This window comes from Myodes glareolus, chromosome 24, assembly GCF_982192425.1.
Source record: "Myodes glareolus chromosome 24, mMyoGla1.1, whole genome shotgun sequence".
NCBI classification, from domain to species: domain Eukaryota; kingdom Metazoa; phylum Chordata; class Mammalia; order Rodentia; family Cricetidae; genus Myodes; species Myodes glareolus.
In genome coordinates this window covers 6,945,185-6,961,004 of record NC_142049.1, presented here as the reverse complement: position 1 = coordinate 6,961,004, position 15,820 = coordinate 6,945,185, and the positions used below count along the sequence as shown (strand labels likewise).

The window sequence follows — 15,820 nt, the reverse complement described above, 5'->3', positions numbered from 1 at the left end:
TGCTCTGACCTGTGATTGGGTCCCAGGGGCTAAGTGTGGGAGGCCAGCTGGTCACAATGTATCTGGAGCCAGGAAGCAGAGAGTGACCAGGAAGTGGGGAGCCCCCCCCCCCCCCGTAAAACCTCAAGGCTCACCTTCAGCAACTCATTTGTTTTTCCAGCAAGGGCCCACCTTCTTAAAGGTTCTTCACCTTCTCAAACAGGGTCACCCACTGGGACCGAATGTCCAAATAGAGAAGTCTATGGGGGGACATTTGACATTCAGACCACAACTTCTAGATTCACAAGTAGCCACTGTATTTTTTTTTTTTCTTTTTCTTACGAACGCTTTTTATTCTTGGAACCCTGTACCTTGCCTTACCCCACCCTTAGCCTCTTAAACTACCATCTGTTTGGTGGCTGCCTTCCTGTTCTCGACCAGGTCCTGGTAAATAGCACAGATGTACACGGTGAACTCTAGGGCATGTTCTGTACCATTAGAGTAAGAGATACTAAAGAAAGGTGCCTAGCTTGCAGGAAACTTGCCCTTGGACAGAACTGTCAGATTTTATGTGTCTTCTTAGCTCTCTGTTTAGTGGTTTGAAAACCGAAGAGACTGTCACTTGTGTTGGTTATTTATTCTAGAGATCTCGTCACCCAAGAAACACCGTGATAGGCAGTCCATCTCTCCTGCCAAAGTGACAAGCGTCAGCCTGCTGGACAAGCTGGAGCGAGGCGGGAGCGGTGGGAAGACCGTGACCTCTGAAAAGTAGGGCCCGACTTTGTTTCTGTTGCAGTTCACTAAATATCATCTTGAAGTCTTCCCATGACACAGGGCGTCTTAGTAACCCTTTTGTTCTTTTATTAGGTATGACCGAGAGCCTTCTATGTGGGAGGTGATGGGGACTGTAGAGGTGGTCAGGGCTTATAATCTAGAGGGAAATCTAGACACACGCCAAGGGTAAGCTATACTCTTAGAGGAAGGAAGGTTATTCAGCCGAGGCAGAGGTAGCGCAGCGGTAATTCCGTCTGCCTGCCTGCTTTCACAGACGATTTCCCAGCTCTACAGACACTGTTGATTTCTGAGTGCTGAGGAAGCACATGGCAGTTTTATATTGACACTGAGTGGAATGTGAGTTTGCCACACAGGCCCGGCAGGCACACCAGTGTTTCTGACATCTGCTTTTTGCTGTCTTCCTGTGTGTTCTGCAACGATTCTTTGGGCAAGTTCTCTGTCATATACAAGGGTTATTCTTCTTACTGAACAAGTGGGTTAGGATTGTGTTGACAATCCTTGGTTCTTAGTTTCTTTTTCCTCCATGTTTTAATGATTTTTTTCCTATTTTCTCCTGTTAGAGGTCCCAAAGAGACATCTGAGTTGTTCCTTCCTGTAGCTTTTGATTTATGATTTAATACTCCATTCCTTCCATGCATAGTCTTTATGATTCCCACAGAGTATGCATAGTTATTACCAGCCGACTATCCCCATTAGAATGATACACCCGTGAGGATAGGGACTGGTGTGCGCGTGGGTTTGGTTTGCACTGCGTTCCTGCATCTGGAAGAACCACACAGCAAACAAGCATTATATTTTTATGAAATGAGTGAATTTATCCCCATTTTACAGAAGTGGTAACAAGATTTCCAAGAGGACATAGTTTGTCCATGTCATGTACCCACAAGGCACAAAACAAAGTCAAACCCGGCCCTGACAGAGTGCACGCTCTTAACTTAAAGGAAACCATTGAGATGCTTTTTTTTTCTGTATTTTTAAGACAGGATCACTCTGTTGTGTAACTCTGTTGTCCTGCTCTGGCTCTGTAGATCAGGTTAACCTGAAGCTCACAGAGATCTACCTGCCTCTGCCTTAGGAGCTACCATGCCCAGTCCTTCTTTCTCTATGTTTACATTTGTCTTTAAAATCATCACTCTGCTGGGGCTGGAGGGATATGATCTAGGTTAGGAGCATTTACCATTCTTCCAGAGGTCCTGTCTTCCATTCCGAGCCCCCATAATCAGGTGACTCACGATTGTCTGTAACTCCAACTCCAGAGGATTCAAGCCTCTCTTCTGTCATATGTACACATCTACACACACACACACACACACACACACACACACACACAATATACAGAATCTTTAACATGATCATTGTTCCAGAGGCCAGATTTATTAAAGGTTAATTTGTGTTCCATTGTCTTTGAAGTATACCATCTCCAAGTTGTCAGAGGAATGACAACGAGAAGCCCAGGACATCTCCTGCCCCGGTGTGCCAGGATCATAATAAGGCAGGACAGGTACAGTGCCTTCAACTGAATCAAACTCAGGCAGAGTCATCCTCGGATTTTTGTTTCTCCAAGAGAATTCTGGGAATCACTCCTTAATATACTCTATGGGCATACTCGAGTGTCTGGACTGAAATTTGCCTGTTAACCAAGAGCTCCTACTTCAGAGAAAGGGGCTAGGAAATCCCTTCTAATTTTCAGCTCTTCTGGGAGTTCATTAGATCCTTTTTTATCACTGTAGAGGTGGCCAGGGCTTATAATCTAGAGGAAAATCTAGACACACGCCAAGGGTAAGTTATCCTCTTAGAGGAACGAAGGTTATTCAGTCAAGGCAGAGGTAGTGCAGCGGTAATTCCACCTGCCTGAATAAACAGATTTATTTTGTAAACTTCCTTTTGCTAATTGCGTATTAGAGAATATATTTCAGCAATCTGTTCTTTTATAAAACGCGTTTCTTGACATACCCAGTCTTAGGCTTGCAAAGGGAATAAAGTAAATGAAGACAAAAAACAAAAACAAAAACAAAAACACAATGTATGATTTGTCCTGAAATCTGAACGGTAGGAAATGTGCTATGTGTGTTTGCAACGAGCGCAGCGGAATTTCCCGCTGTACCATGGAGACGAGAGGAGGAGGAGAGAGATGGAGGACGAGCGGCTCATGCAGCAGTACCAAATTCTGAAAGACCAGGAGGCTTTCTTTAAAAACCAGGTAGCCTTACGCCTTATCGCCTTATTGGCAGAGGGTTTGCTGTGGGACAGCGGGACAGCGGGACGGCGGGACGACGGGTCGTCCTTTTTAGGCTCAACTGAATATATTCTGCGCATGCTTGCGCTGTGACACATCTAATCATCCGTTTGCAGCTGGGCTAAAGCAGGTGGTGTGTGGGTTGGTTTTATGGCAACTTGATACAAACTTGATAAAAGTGACTTTTAATGGGGAGCATGCCTCCATGAGATTTGTCCACAGGCAAGTCTATACTGCTTGTTCTCGATCAATGAATGATATGGAAGGGTCCAGTTCACGGGAGGCAGTGCCAGTCCCGGGCTGATGGTTCAGCGCTGTATAAGGCAGACTGAGCAAGCTGTGGAGAGTAAGCTAGTAAGGAGCGTTCCTCCGTGGTCTCTGCTTCAGTTCCTTCCTGCCTTCAGTTCCCACCCAAGTTACCTAAGCGATGGAGGAGGACTTGAGAATTGAATTGAGCTCATCTCCCCCCAGGTTGATTTGGTTATAATCTTTTATCACAACAGAAACCTCAACTAAGACAGGTGGTGTCCAAGTTTTCGTTGGTGAATGTCCCTATATGTATTACGGATCTTCCCCTCAACCCTCAGGACTGTGTTTTAAAGGTGAAAATGGGCCAGGCATAGCTGTGCACTCCTTTAAGCTCAGGAGGCTGAGGCAGAGTCAGGCAGATATCTGTGAGTTTGAGGCCAGTCTGATCTACACAAATTTATTTCCAGGCTAGTCAGGGATGCATTGTAACAACTTGTCTCAAAAAAAGTGAAAGTGGTGGATTTATTTATTCAATTTTGATATAATATAAATCTGTTCAAATCTTATACCTTTTAAAGTCATAGCCTATCTCAAAAAAGGAGGAGGGAACACAGAATTGCCTTTACATTTTCTCTATGTGGATTTCTATGGTTTACAATAATGATACTGTTACTCTGTTCTGTATTTGTAGTAGAAATCCACAGTTCCTTTTTACTATAGTTATAGTGATGGTGTCCGGAGTCTGAAAATTGGGAAAATAAAAACCTCGTCTCATGTCTACAAGGACTTCAGAAAGTGCCATTGCATCCAAACAGGTTTCTGTGCTGGTTGGAAGATATTAATGACAGAATTGAATGCTCGGAATGTGTCAGTATTACAGAATTAATTAATATAGAATGAAGGTTCTTTGTTTTGTTATTTTGAGACAGGGTTTCTTTGTGTAACAGCGCTGGCTGTCCTGGAACTCCATTTGTAGGCCAGGCTGCCCTTGAATTCACAGAGATCTGCCTGACTCTGCTAGGATTAAAGATGTGCATCACCACAGCCTGGCAGAATAAAGAGTTTTAAAGATTATATTTTATTATTAAATTAAAAATTGAAAAATACCTGTTTATAGGTGAAAAGTATGGCTGCTAGGGAGCAGAATCAGAAAAACGCTGCCTATAATCTCGGGGTCGCTGAAGCCATAAGGAATCACAAGAACGAGAAACCCGAGTTTTATGTGAGTACTGATAGTGTATAAACCACACTAACTGATAGCGTATAAGAAACACTAATGAGATTGTGTGAGTTTTCTGCCAAACTGTTCCCTATCAAACTTTTTAATCACTTAACTTAAGCAATGCCTTTTCTTAGACAATTGGTTCTCAATCTCTAATTTTCCTTTTGTAGTCTCTTTTCTTTTTTCTTTTTGACAGGGTTTCTCTGTGTAACAGTCATGGCTGTCCTGGAACTCACTTAGTAGACTAAGCTGGCCTTGAACTCACAGAGATTCTCCTGCCTCTGCCTACTGAGTGTTGCCACCACACCCAGCTAACAATCTCTAATTAAAAAAAATTTCTTTGAATATATGTTTCTCTGTGGGACATGGAGTGGCTTTTGTAGCCTTCAGAAATATCTGTGATTCCTCTTGGGGGCACTTTGTCTCTGGGTGGTTGGTGCTCTCCTGTTCAGAGGTTGGACCGTAGGATGCTCAGCATTGTTGTGCCTGCTCCCCAAGTTCGGCTCGCCATGTTGGGATAACATTAATAAGGCAACTGTTTCCACTTTGCATTTTATTAAGCTTGTATTTGTTCTACTCACATAAAACTTTTATTGCTAATATCAGCTCACCTGTAAGACTCTGGAGCGAATACCCTATGCTGTAGATTGTGCCATTTAAAGGAACTAAGTCGGAGAGTGGCCGGCGTAGGCTGTCGAGGGTCTGCCCCACAGTGTCCACAGTCACAGGTTGACTTCTCTGCATCACTACAACTCATGTTCATGACAGGCTTTTCCCATCAGGCCCTGGGACAGGTGAGGGGCAGGATCCTAATGCCCAGCCCCAGGATCTAAAGAGAAAGCAACAGCATTGCCAGCATCCGGGAACTTGCCCGGAATGAAAACTTGTAGGGACCCACTCTAGACTTGCCCCATGTGACTTTGGAGTGGGGTGACATCTCCAGGCGATCTGAGTGCATGGGGTTTGAGAACTCCACTTCAGGTGGAGGCAAACTACTTGCTTCAAGTCTCCAGCTGTCAAATCTACATTTGTTTCTGCCTGAATCTTTTCTTATACCACTGGTGATGCAATCTGATATTCTCCACATAGATACAATAGGGATGTAACTTGTTCGTCGTTAGACATACATCGAGCTCCAGTGGACTGGCAATTCTGTTGACTCCCAGCAGTACAAATTCCATATCCTAATGAGGTCTCAGTCTAGGGGAGACACTCAAAGAGATGAGTGCAGGATGACCGCCATGTAAATCTTTGCAAACAGCACCACATGAGCCAAGAGCAGAGTCCCTTAGTGCAGGTTAGGGATGGAGGAGTGTTTCCTGCATGTAAGAGTAAGGCAGAGAAGAAAATGAAGGAAGAACTTTTCCAGGACGGAAAGAAGGCCCTGGACCCTTGGCATTTAGACCTGATGACGACCTTCCTACACTGTAAGCTAGAGATTACAGTTACGACTGCTCACTTTCTGCCTCTTCATAGAAAGACTGAAAACTTCTGATTCTACCCTCATCCATTCTGCCCTGTCTTCTCAGAGTAGTAAGTTGGCTGGGCTATGCTAATGTCACAGATTTTAGTTTCTGTGCAGGCTCCCATCACCAGCCAGAGACTGGTTGCACAAACACTCGATGTAAGAGTGACTGATGTCTGGTTTCTCTCTTTTTGCCTTAAATACAACTATCTACAAGTCCAGTTGCATTCATCTCCCAAGTGTATCCAATATTTTCCCCAATCTCTTTATCATCAGTGTTACTATTTTTCTCCAGGACACATTACAGGCAAACTTTTGTCCTGGCCCCCCCCCCCCCTCCAATCAGTTCTTCACCCAGAAGCCAAGATGATATTTAAAAATTTAATCCCTCTTATGGTGTCCTATTGAATCCAAATGAAACACGAATCATTTGCCCACTAGACCGTGTGAGGCTGTCCCCCATGTCCCTTAGCTTCTTGACTTCTGCTGCATGTTCACTGTGCTTCAGCAACACAATCCCTTTCTCTCTCTGACCATGCTTAGTCTCTCAGCACCGTGACTCCTTCTGTTTGGGACAGAGGACCCCTTGGTATCTTCAGTGGAGGCAATTATTCCTCTCATTGGAAAAAATGTCAGGCAGTTCCATCCAGTCCTCAGAGTCTTGCCGTGATCAGGGTTCACAGCACTTATCCCGACCTTAAATGACCAGACGCCTTTGTCACTTTGTTTCCTACAGTGGAACTCAGAGCAAGGCCTCTGACCTTTGAACCTGATGGAGGATCACCAGTTGTAGAATGTCTAGGCTCACAGTAGATATTCAGAAACCTCTCTTTCCACCTCTGCCATGTCCTTGTCTGTGCTTCTGTACCCAGAATCCCCTCCTCTAAGAATGTTGTAGTTACCAGCTCAGGATTTTTTTCAGGAGGAGGCTGGGAACTTCCCTATCACTGAGCACGCTCTTGCCTTTATTCCGTGGGCTGTCTAAACACTGGCTGGTTAAGGTCTCGGGGGCCTGTCAAAGGTTAGAAACTAAGTCATACTTTGATTTTAGTTTGCGTCATCGACTTTACTTGTTGGTGTGTGAGAGTAAGAGAATCTCTTGTGTTTCTTTTCAGAAATCCTTTCTATTTGATAAACGACCTCTTAGTCCTGAGATTAATGCTTTTAAGCAAGAGGAATATTCCCAGAGTCTCCTGAAACAAATGGAAAGCAAGCGGGAGAAGGAAATAAAGCAAAGACAGAACAGGGAGTTGATGGACCGCTTGGAACAAGTTCAGCTCACGGAGGAGTGAGTTCACCACGCGTGTCCGGAGAGACGGACGTCTTGTGTGAAGCTAATTCCTATGTGGGATTGAAGAAGCATTCAAAATTTCATGAATACCTCCATAGCCAAGAAAACAAACTAACCCAAAAGCAGCCAGTTGCACAGACATAGCTGCATCACAAAGAGAAAGCCACCGTTTCTTTAGTTACAGCAATAGCTGAGAATTATAGGGCAGCATTTCTGTACTGTTTATGATCACCAGTACTTCCCGCTGGATTCAGGAAGGAACATATCTTGAGCAGGCATCATTGCCAACTGTGAGATGCTCAAGTGACCTCCTGGCAAAGCTGCGTTCTTGTTCTAAGCACGTAGCTTGTTCCAGCAAACCGGAGGGTGTAGACACAGGGGACACTAGAACCAGGAACTGAGAAGCAGTGCGGATCCGTCTTCTCCCTGCTTGCCCCATAGCTTTTTACTTGGCACCACCTCTAGTCCGCTTTGAGCTTGGAGACTCGGAGTCTCAAGTCTATATTTTCAGGAAGCAGAAAGTTATTGTTCAGGTTGGGCTGTCTGAGGCCCTGACCCGTGAAATTCCTATCGGCCTTAGGGGCTCCTACTTTTGCTGCTGAAGCCAGGACAGTTATGGTGTGGTGTGAGCAGAGACTGCCAGAACAAACAGTAGGCTAGTTTCTGGGACCCTAAGAATAAACTGCCCTAAGATGTGTCTGTTCTAATATACGAATTTCATTAATCACACAGGTTCTTGGCAGGTTTCATATCATGACTGTACAATGAGAGGGTAGATCATTTTTCTAAGGAGGAATTACATATTGAATCTGCTTATAGGCATGGTCTTATCTAGACTTAAAAAAGTATTTGTGTGTGTGTGTGTGCATGTGGGGTGGGGAGGGTGCCTGCCATAATCACCCCATATGGGTGATATGGCCCGCCCTCTGCTTACACCTGTCCTGTCTGCCCTGTGTTCAGCATAGTATCCAGCAACCTGTAGACCTGAATTACTTTTTCTTCTAACGAGAGCTCCCAGAATGAATGATGAGCTGTTACGCATCCTGCACCCCTTCCTAGTAATACGGAACATGCTTTGATGATGCTAACTTGTGTTGCTGTATTTAAACTGTAAAATGCCTCTCACCTTCTCTGCATCTTAAATACCAGACTGGCTGCACAGAGAGCCCAGTACCTAAAAGAGAAGATGGAAGAAATGCAGTACTACAAGACAGCGTTGGATGCACAGGTAGGGAGACGGTGATCATCACTTTAAAACCGTGCACCACATCAACCCAGTTCTACAAATAAGCACATAGCACTGTGAACACGCACATACGCTGTGAACACGCACACACGCTCTTCCTTTGGTAGGTTTCGAGGCCTCTGTTCACCCCCATAAGCCTTGGTGTTGGTATCTTACTAACTGCCCGTTATCTGCTGCTCACTCCAGGTGAAGAACAAACCCTCCCAGCTGCCCATGTTTGAGCCCGATTCTGCTGAGCCCATCTTTGGTAAGAACGAGGGCGAGATGGAGGTGGAAAAGCGGAAGCGGGAGCAGAGTTGCATGAAGCACCAGATGGAGGCGGCTGCCAGCCTCAAGAGGAATGCCATCCTGAACCAGCTGCTGGACCAGAGGCGAGACCTGCAGATGCTGCAGAGGACGCAGCGAGAGTAAGGAGAGCCCGGGTCTGCCTTCCCTCTCCTTTCCTCACCTCCTTCTGCTCTCTCCCCCAGCTCTTTCTTTCTTTGCAGCAATAGCGGAGAAGAAATGTAGCTAACGTATTGAGGACTTATGCAAGCCATTATTCTAAAATTGTTACATATTTCGCTCAGTTTTATACTATGATTCATTCAATGAAGAAAATGCTATTAAATAAAAAATGTGTTCTCTTTTGGTCTCCACTTCTCTTTCAAGCCCCAACTCCACATTTTCCCTTATATCACAGTATAATTCCCCCCTTCTCCTCCTCCTCCTTCTCTTCCTCCTCCTCCTTTTTTTCTCTTTCTCCTCCTCGTTCTGTTTTTGAGACAGGGTTTCTCTCTGTAGCCCTGAGTATCCCAGAATGTGCTTTGTAGACCAGGCTGGTCTTGAACTCATAGATCTGTCTGCTTCTGCCTTCTTAGTGCTGGGGATTAAGGTGTACATCACTCCTCTCACCAACAGCATAACTTTTTAAAAGAATCATAGCATCAGCACTACCCACTGGTTGTGTTAAATGAGCCAGAGATGGACCCCTGGCCCTAGATCCTTCCCCAGGTTCGCAGTGTATTCTGCTTCCATCATGAACGGATGGCATAGGCGGAAGGATGGGCAAAGGAATTCTCTCAGGGCTGGATCTCTAAGTTCAAACATCAGACACTTGGTTTCTTAGAACGTCCAGGTGGTCACCTAACTGGTGGAGACAGTTTAAAGGTCGCACTAATGCTCAGTCTCACAACACCTCGTGTTTTCTTCCTAGCCTTCCATCATGAATTTCCTACTTCCTGCCTCCCCGAGACTGTCATAGGGAACTGGTCTTTTCTTTCTAAATGTCCATCAATTCTTATATCTCTGATGAGCCCAAATTATTATCCAAAGGGGCTTCTGGCCAAGGAATCCACTATTTTTGGAAGGTAGTTGTACTTATAAAAAGTCATATTATTAAACTTTCATAAATATTAGAAATGGCCCCAGTGGGATTGTTTATGGGTCTATTAGGCTCCGTGCTGGGTTGGCTAGACATGAGTCAGTCATAGGCTGAAGGACACAACGATAGTGGGGGTGACTGTTGGTAGAGGGTGTGGGAGTAGTTAAATTGTGAGGTTTATTCTGGTAGAGGGTGTGGGAATAGTTAAATTGTGAGGTTTATTCTGTTAGAATCATGATCTGCATTACACATTTCCCTATTTCGATAAAAAAACCAAAGAGTCACATCTAATCTGTACAAGGACAAGAGTCTTGCCTTGATATATATCAGATTTCTAAAATCGTGACCTATTTCCATATCCAGTGATAGGAACCATTGTCCCAAGCCCTACAAGTACACTCTACTTAGGTTGCCATGAACCTCCCCCTCCTTTTTAATTTTTAAAATGATTTGTTTCTCTTTTATGTGCATTGGTGTTTTGCTTGCATGCATGTCTGTGTGAGGCTGTTGGATCCTCTGAAACTGGAGTTACAGATAGTTGTGAGCTGCCATGTGGGTGCTGGAAATTGAACTAGGGCCCTCTGGAAGAGCAGCCAGTGCTCCTAACCACGGGGCCATCTCTCAAGCCCTGTGAGCCATCTTTCCAGCCTCTCATGATTCCTTCTTTGAACTTGAATTTCTCACTTGGGGCTCAGACCACGTCTCAGATGCATTCTGATTGGTTGGCATGTTTGTGTCATGATATTAACTGAATGATAGAGCACAGGTTACATACTTTGGAGGGCACTGGTTTTCTTTCTGTACTAGGGCTAATACAAGTATCTCCCTGCTGATGGTCCAGACTTAAATGACTCCTGCAAATCCCTTAGCACAGTGCTAGCTTTGTTTTCTTCCCGGGCGACACACCCTTCGCCAAGCATTCCCATCAGTGCTGGGTAGTTCTGCTTCTGTTTTTCTTGCTTACGAGTCATTCCCTACCTCTTCTCATTTCTCTTCCTCTTCTCCTTTCTGCACTCCACTTTGTAGCATAAAACACCTGTCGCCCCCAAGTATGATAGCGCACTTCTGTGCTCCCAGCACGCTGGAGGCTGAGGCGGGAGGACCCAGAATTCAAGGCTACCCTGAACTACACACAGAGACCTTCCCTCCAAAGGGGGGAACCCCCAAAGAACCAGATGCGTAGGCTCATTGCTGACTGCTGAGAGGCTGGGGAGAAACACAGGGCAGGGAATCCATTTGGGATGGTTCGTCAGATGAGCCAAATTAGCTTCAAAGGGCATTAGTGGCTTTGGAAGCTGAATTTGTGAATTGGAATAGGACTTAAGTCCTGCTAATTTATACCAGGGTGCAGGATGAATGATCTTAGAGCCATCCATTATCTGACAGCTTGCATTCACTGTGGTTTTTCCAGCAACCCTGTTTCTGCACATTCTAAAGGCTCCTGAACAGAACCAGAACACTTTCTGTCTAATTTAACATAAAAGAAGTAGGGCTTCTAGGGTGGTCCCCAGCCCTTCCCAGCATTGCAGACGGAGTCAGGCTGTTCCTTTCTCTCCAGGCACTTGGCAGACAGAGCTGCAGAGCTGGATCGGGTGAACAGGATCAACCAGTGTTTGCAGGAGGACTGGGACAGGAGCCTGTCCATGAAGAAGCAGCGGGACCTGGAGGAGAAGGCCTTTGAGCGGTAAGACCTCGTGGGAACCAGGCACTCTCTGCCCTCTAACTCAGCGGTTCTCAACCTTCCTAATGCTGAGTCCCTTTAATACCGTCCCTCACGTGATCATAGCATTCTTTGGTTGCTACTTCATCACCGTAATTTTGCTAACCGTTATGGATTATGATGTAAGTATCTGGTATGCAGGAGCTCTGCTGGGTGGCTCCCAGGTTGAGAGCCACTGTTAGTCTACCTCTAGGATTACTGAGGCTTTGATTAGTGTGGCCCTCTCCAACATTCTCTGGGGAGAACAATTCTGGTTAGTGGGAAACGCTGCTGCGGTTGATTAGCAATGTCTGTTCTGAGCAAGGGGCTGGACAACACTGTGTGTTAAGTTTTCACCGACCCTGCCCTGATCTTTGCTTCTGCCCTGGTGGTTCCACTTTGCTGAGGGTTGCAACTCTCTCTTCTTTGAAGCAGGGTGAGTTCTGCTCTGATCACTTCCACGCTTAATGAACTTTTTTTTTTTTTTGAGACAGGGTATTGCTATTTATTATAGCTGGACAGGAACTTGCTCTGTAGACCCGACTGGCCTCAAACTCATAGATTCATCTGCCTCATCCTATGCACTACCATGCCTGACCTTCATGGATGGATGGGAAAGATTGACCTATGGGAAGAATGAGCTACACAGTGGAGCTGGGCCCCTCTCCAGCTGTGTATTTACTGTTTGAATCTGCTGTTCAGAGTTAGGACGAACTGTGGAAAGGCTGCTAATGCCAGTCATACTTTTTGACTTACAAACTATGAATGTAAATACTTGCCTGACCCAGCTAGCACCGGGGATTTAGGGGCAAAAAAAAAAAAAAAAATGAAAATAAGGAAAATTATTATACTTTGAAAACAATGGAAATCCTTTAGAAATTTAAGATGTGATTTTATAAAATGAAAAGAGATTTCCTAAAATGTTAAGATTCCAATGAAACCGAGCCAACCTATACAGTCAGGTAATCAGGACCAAACATAGCAAAAAATAGTTCAAGTGGCTCCTTTTCCACTACTGTTCAAGATTTTATTCTTTATTCATGTGTGTGTGTGTGTGTGTGTGTGTGTGTGTGTGCACATGTGCACCTGAGGAGGCCAGAAGAGGGAGTCAGAGTCCTTGGAGTTGGAGTTCCAGGCAACCGTGGCCACTTTTGGTTCTGAGACCCGAACTCAGGTGGGACAGCAGCAAGAACTCGTAACTGATCTCCCCAGCTGCGGCGCGCTTCCTGACCAGCAGGAATGAACGGCCACGAAAACAAGATTCCTTCTCTTATCACGTCTTTATTTGGAGCCACTCGATTGAGGAAAATTGGGGGAAGGGAAGAGAGAGAAAGGACAGAGAGAGCAGGAAGCCAGAGAGAGCGATGAGAGAGAGATGAGAGAGCGCAGGGACGAGAGAGAGATTAGAGAGAGGAAGCCAGAGAGAGCGGAAAAACCCAAAGGCAGCTGCTTTTCTAGGGTGAGAGGCTCGAATGCTGATTGGTTGATGCCATTCTGCTAGGGCCCAAAGCCACAGGACAGGTCAGGGAACCAAGTCTCTGAAATGCAAAACAAGGCCCCAAGCACACTGGCCTGTGTGGCAACATCAAAGAATTTGTATACCTCCAGGCTGTAGGACCGCTGGCACTATCTCGCCAAGGCGACATCCTGGCGGCTCCTTACACCCAGCCTTGACTTTGAAACAACAACAACAACAACAAAAAAGATTTATTTATTTTATATATAAGTTTTTCCCCCTCCATATGTGTCTGTGCACCGCTTGCGTGCCTGGTTCCCAAGGAGGCCAGAAGAAGGGTGTTGGATCTCCTGGACCTGGAGTTACCGACAGTTGTGAGCCACCACGTGGGTGCTGGGAATCAAACCTGGGTCTTCTGGAAGAGCAGCCAGTGCGCTTAACCACCGAGCCATCTCTCCAGCTCCAGCGTTATTGTCTCTTAAGCAGGGCTCTTCATCTGCCACCCTTTCTTTTAAGAGTTTCTTGAAAGGCACGTCTCATCTGATTTTCTATTGGTGGAGCTCATTTGTAAGAAAGAATGAGGGATAGCATGGTGGTCCTGAGCCACAGGCGAAGTGGGTCAATCCAGAGAAGAGGAAGAGGGTGGAAGTGGGCGAGTCCAAACTATTTCTTTCAGTCTTGTGGAAAACCAGTGAGAAGCAGTGAGGTTTACACCAGCAAGATTTTGTCTGGATCCAGAAAGACGGCTTGGCCAACATGACAATGGCGGATAGGGGAGTCACAGGAAATAACTGTGAACCCCAGTTAGCGAATGGGTGACCCAGGGCAGGCTGTGGTAGGCAGCAGGTGAGAAGAAGGGAGTGGTTGATGTGAAACACAAAACAAAACAAAAAGACAAGCAAACACAAATGCAAGATGCATGTTTATGCAATTAGCATATGCCAATGCTGCCCCGTTTCTGGATTGCCCAGATAGGTCTTCCCATCCTTTCCAAGATTACTCATTATTCTTTTCCTTCTAAGGTTTTCCTACACTCTCTCTCTCTCTCTCTCTCTCTCTCTCTCTCTCTCTCTCTCTCTTTCTCTTTGTGTGTGTGTGTGTGTGTGTGTGTGTGTGTGTGTGTGTGTGCATGTGTCTTGTGTCAACCTGTGGAGGCCACAAGTCAACCTTAAATGGGACCATCAGCCTTGCTATTTGAGACAGGTTCTCTCCTTGGTCTGAAGCTTGTCAGCTAAGCTAGAATGGCTTAGGTATGTGGGTCTTAGGGCTCAACCTCAGGTCTTCCTTTTGATAGCTCTCCCTCCAGCCCCTCATAATCTGGACTCAACTTCTCCGAACTCAACTTCTCACTGGCTGCTGGGATGGGGGGTGGGGAGAAGAGGGGGTTTGCACCGACCCAGTCTTACGACTTTTACAGAATTCTGTGTCCCTACAGAAATGTTGATGGGTCCCAAGAGCACACTTGGGACTGACTTGCAGAACCAAGAACTTTCAAAATGGAGAATCAGTCACTGTAGTCCTTTATTTCTGCTTCCTGTTTGTTTTTTCCCCTTCTTTGTCTCTTCTTTCTTTCTCGGTGCTGGACTCTCCAAAAGCTCTGTCCTCTTGGGACTTTTCTAAGCAAGTATACCCTTAGTTCTCAGCAGGTGTTAGGAATTACCTGTCAGCCGGCAGCTTCATCCCCTTCTCAAACAAGGTTTCCTGAGACTGAGAGAAGTGTAAACAGCGCCAAACACCAAAGCTTGGGGGGGGGGGCGGCGGCACCTTAGAGGTGGGCGTGGCCTTGGGCTTTATGTGTTTGCTGTTAGGCACGTGTGGCTAGGCATGAAGGAAGGTTGGGAATTTGCACAAAGCCTTTGATTTAGTGGAAAGGAGGAGACCACAGAGGCCAGGATGTGGGATAAGCCGCAGATGGCAGCGCCAGGCAGCGGGTGACGGTAGAAGGCTTGAAAGGAGAGATTGGGCATCACTTTTCTTCGCTCTGCTTCTAGGGATTTGGGGGACACTTGATGACATCAGCTTTTGCTTTCTTCCCCCCCCCCCCCAGGGCTTCTGACAAGCTGTTCCTCTTGGACCAGTGTGAGAAGTACCGGCGCTGCAGGCAGTGCCAGAGGCGCACCTCTAACGTGGGTGAGAGCAACGTGTGGCCACTGAACAAGTTCCTGCAGGGGTCGCGATTGCTCGTGTAGAACTCAAAGTTTGAAACTACGCATTCTGAGGAACGTTTGTTTGAAGTGGTTGAATATTTAGAGTGTGTATTTTTGTACCCCGGAGGAAAAAACTGAGTGTTTTCAAACCTTTTTCTTGAATTCATGTCTACTATTTCCTTAGTGTGTATCCCGCCTTCCTCTCATCCCGGCGTATTCCCTGAACTTGGCTCCAATAGCAGTGCTGGTGTCGAAATAATTCTTAACCTAGTGTCCATTTGCCATAGGGACTGGGACTGGGAGGGACCCAACTACTTGCTGGATGCTGAGGGGTGCTGACCCAGCTCTGTGACTTCTTTTAGAAACGTTCTATTTTCCCATCTGTAATAAATACATTCTAACAAATATTTCGACGTGCTGAATATGCATGACAATTTATGGTACATATATCCCCTCCCCAAGTCTAAACTTTTAACATATGTTTTTATTTATTCTTTGAAAATTTTATGCGTTTATATAATGTTTTTTGATTAGATGCATCTATCACTATTTTTATCCAATTTCCTCGCTGCATCCTACCCCACATCCGTCCCAACCTTATGTCCTCCTTTGTTTTTTGTTGATAATAACCCCTTGAGTCCAATTAATGCTGCCCATATGTGCTTGGTTGTG

The 15,820-nt window shown here is 45.7% G+C and overlaps 1 protein-coding gene across 1 annotated transcript in view; it reads left to right on the top strand.

Moving 5' to 3' along the window:
• The window catches only part of Ccdc81 (coiled-coil domain containing 81), a 32,405-nt gene extending 16,852 nt beyond the window's left edge, over window positions 1–15,553 (top strand). Inside the window, exons 7-15 of the mRNA XM_048435136.3 lie at window positions 624–747; window positions 2,185–2,275; window positions 2,828–2,974; window positions 4,377–4,481; window positions 7,062–7,234; window positions 8,387–8,465; window positions 8,670–8,890; window positions 11,405–11,530; window positions 15,049–15,553. Coding sequence (XP_048291093.1) covers window positions 624–747; window positions 2,185–2,275; window positions 2,828–2,974; window positions 4,377–4,481; window positions 7,062–7,234; window positions 8,387–8,465; window positions 8,670–8,890; window positions 11,405–11,530; window positions 15,049–15,190 — 1,208 coding nt within the window. The 3' untranslated portion in view covers window positions 15,191–15,553. The remainder of the gene's footprint in view (window positions 1–623; window positions 748–2,184; window positions 2,276–2,827; window positions 2,975–4,376; window positions 4,482–7,061; window positions 7,235–8,386; window positions 8,466–8,669; window positions 8,891–11,404; window positions 11,531–15,048) is intronic.
• Window positions 15,554–15,820: the final 267 nt, after the last annotated feature.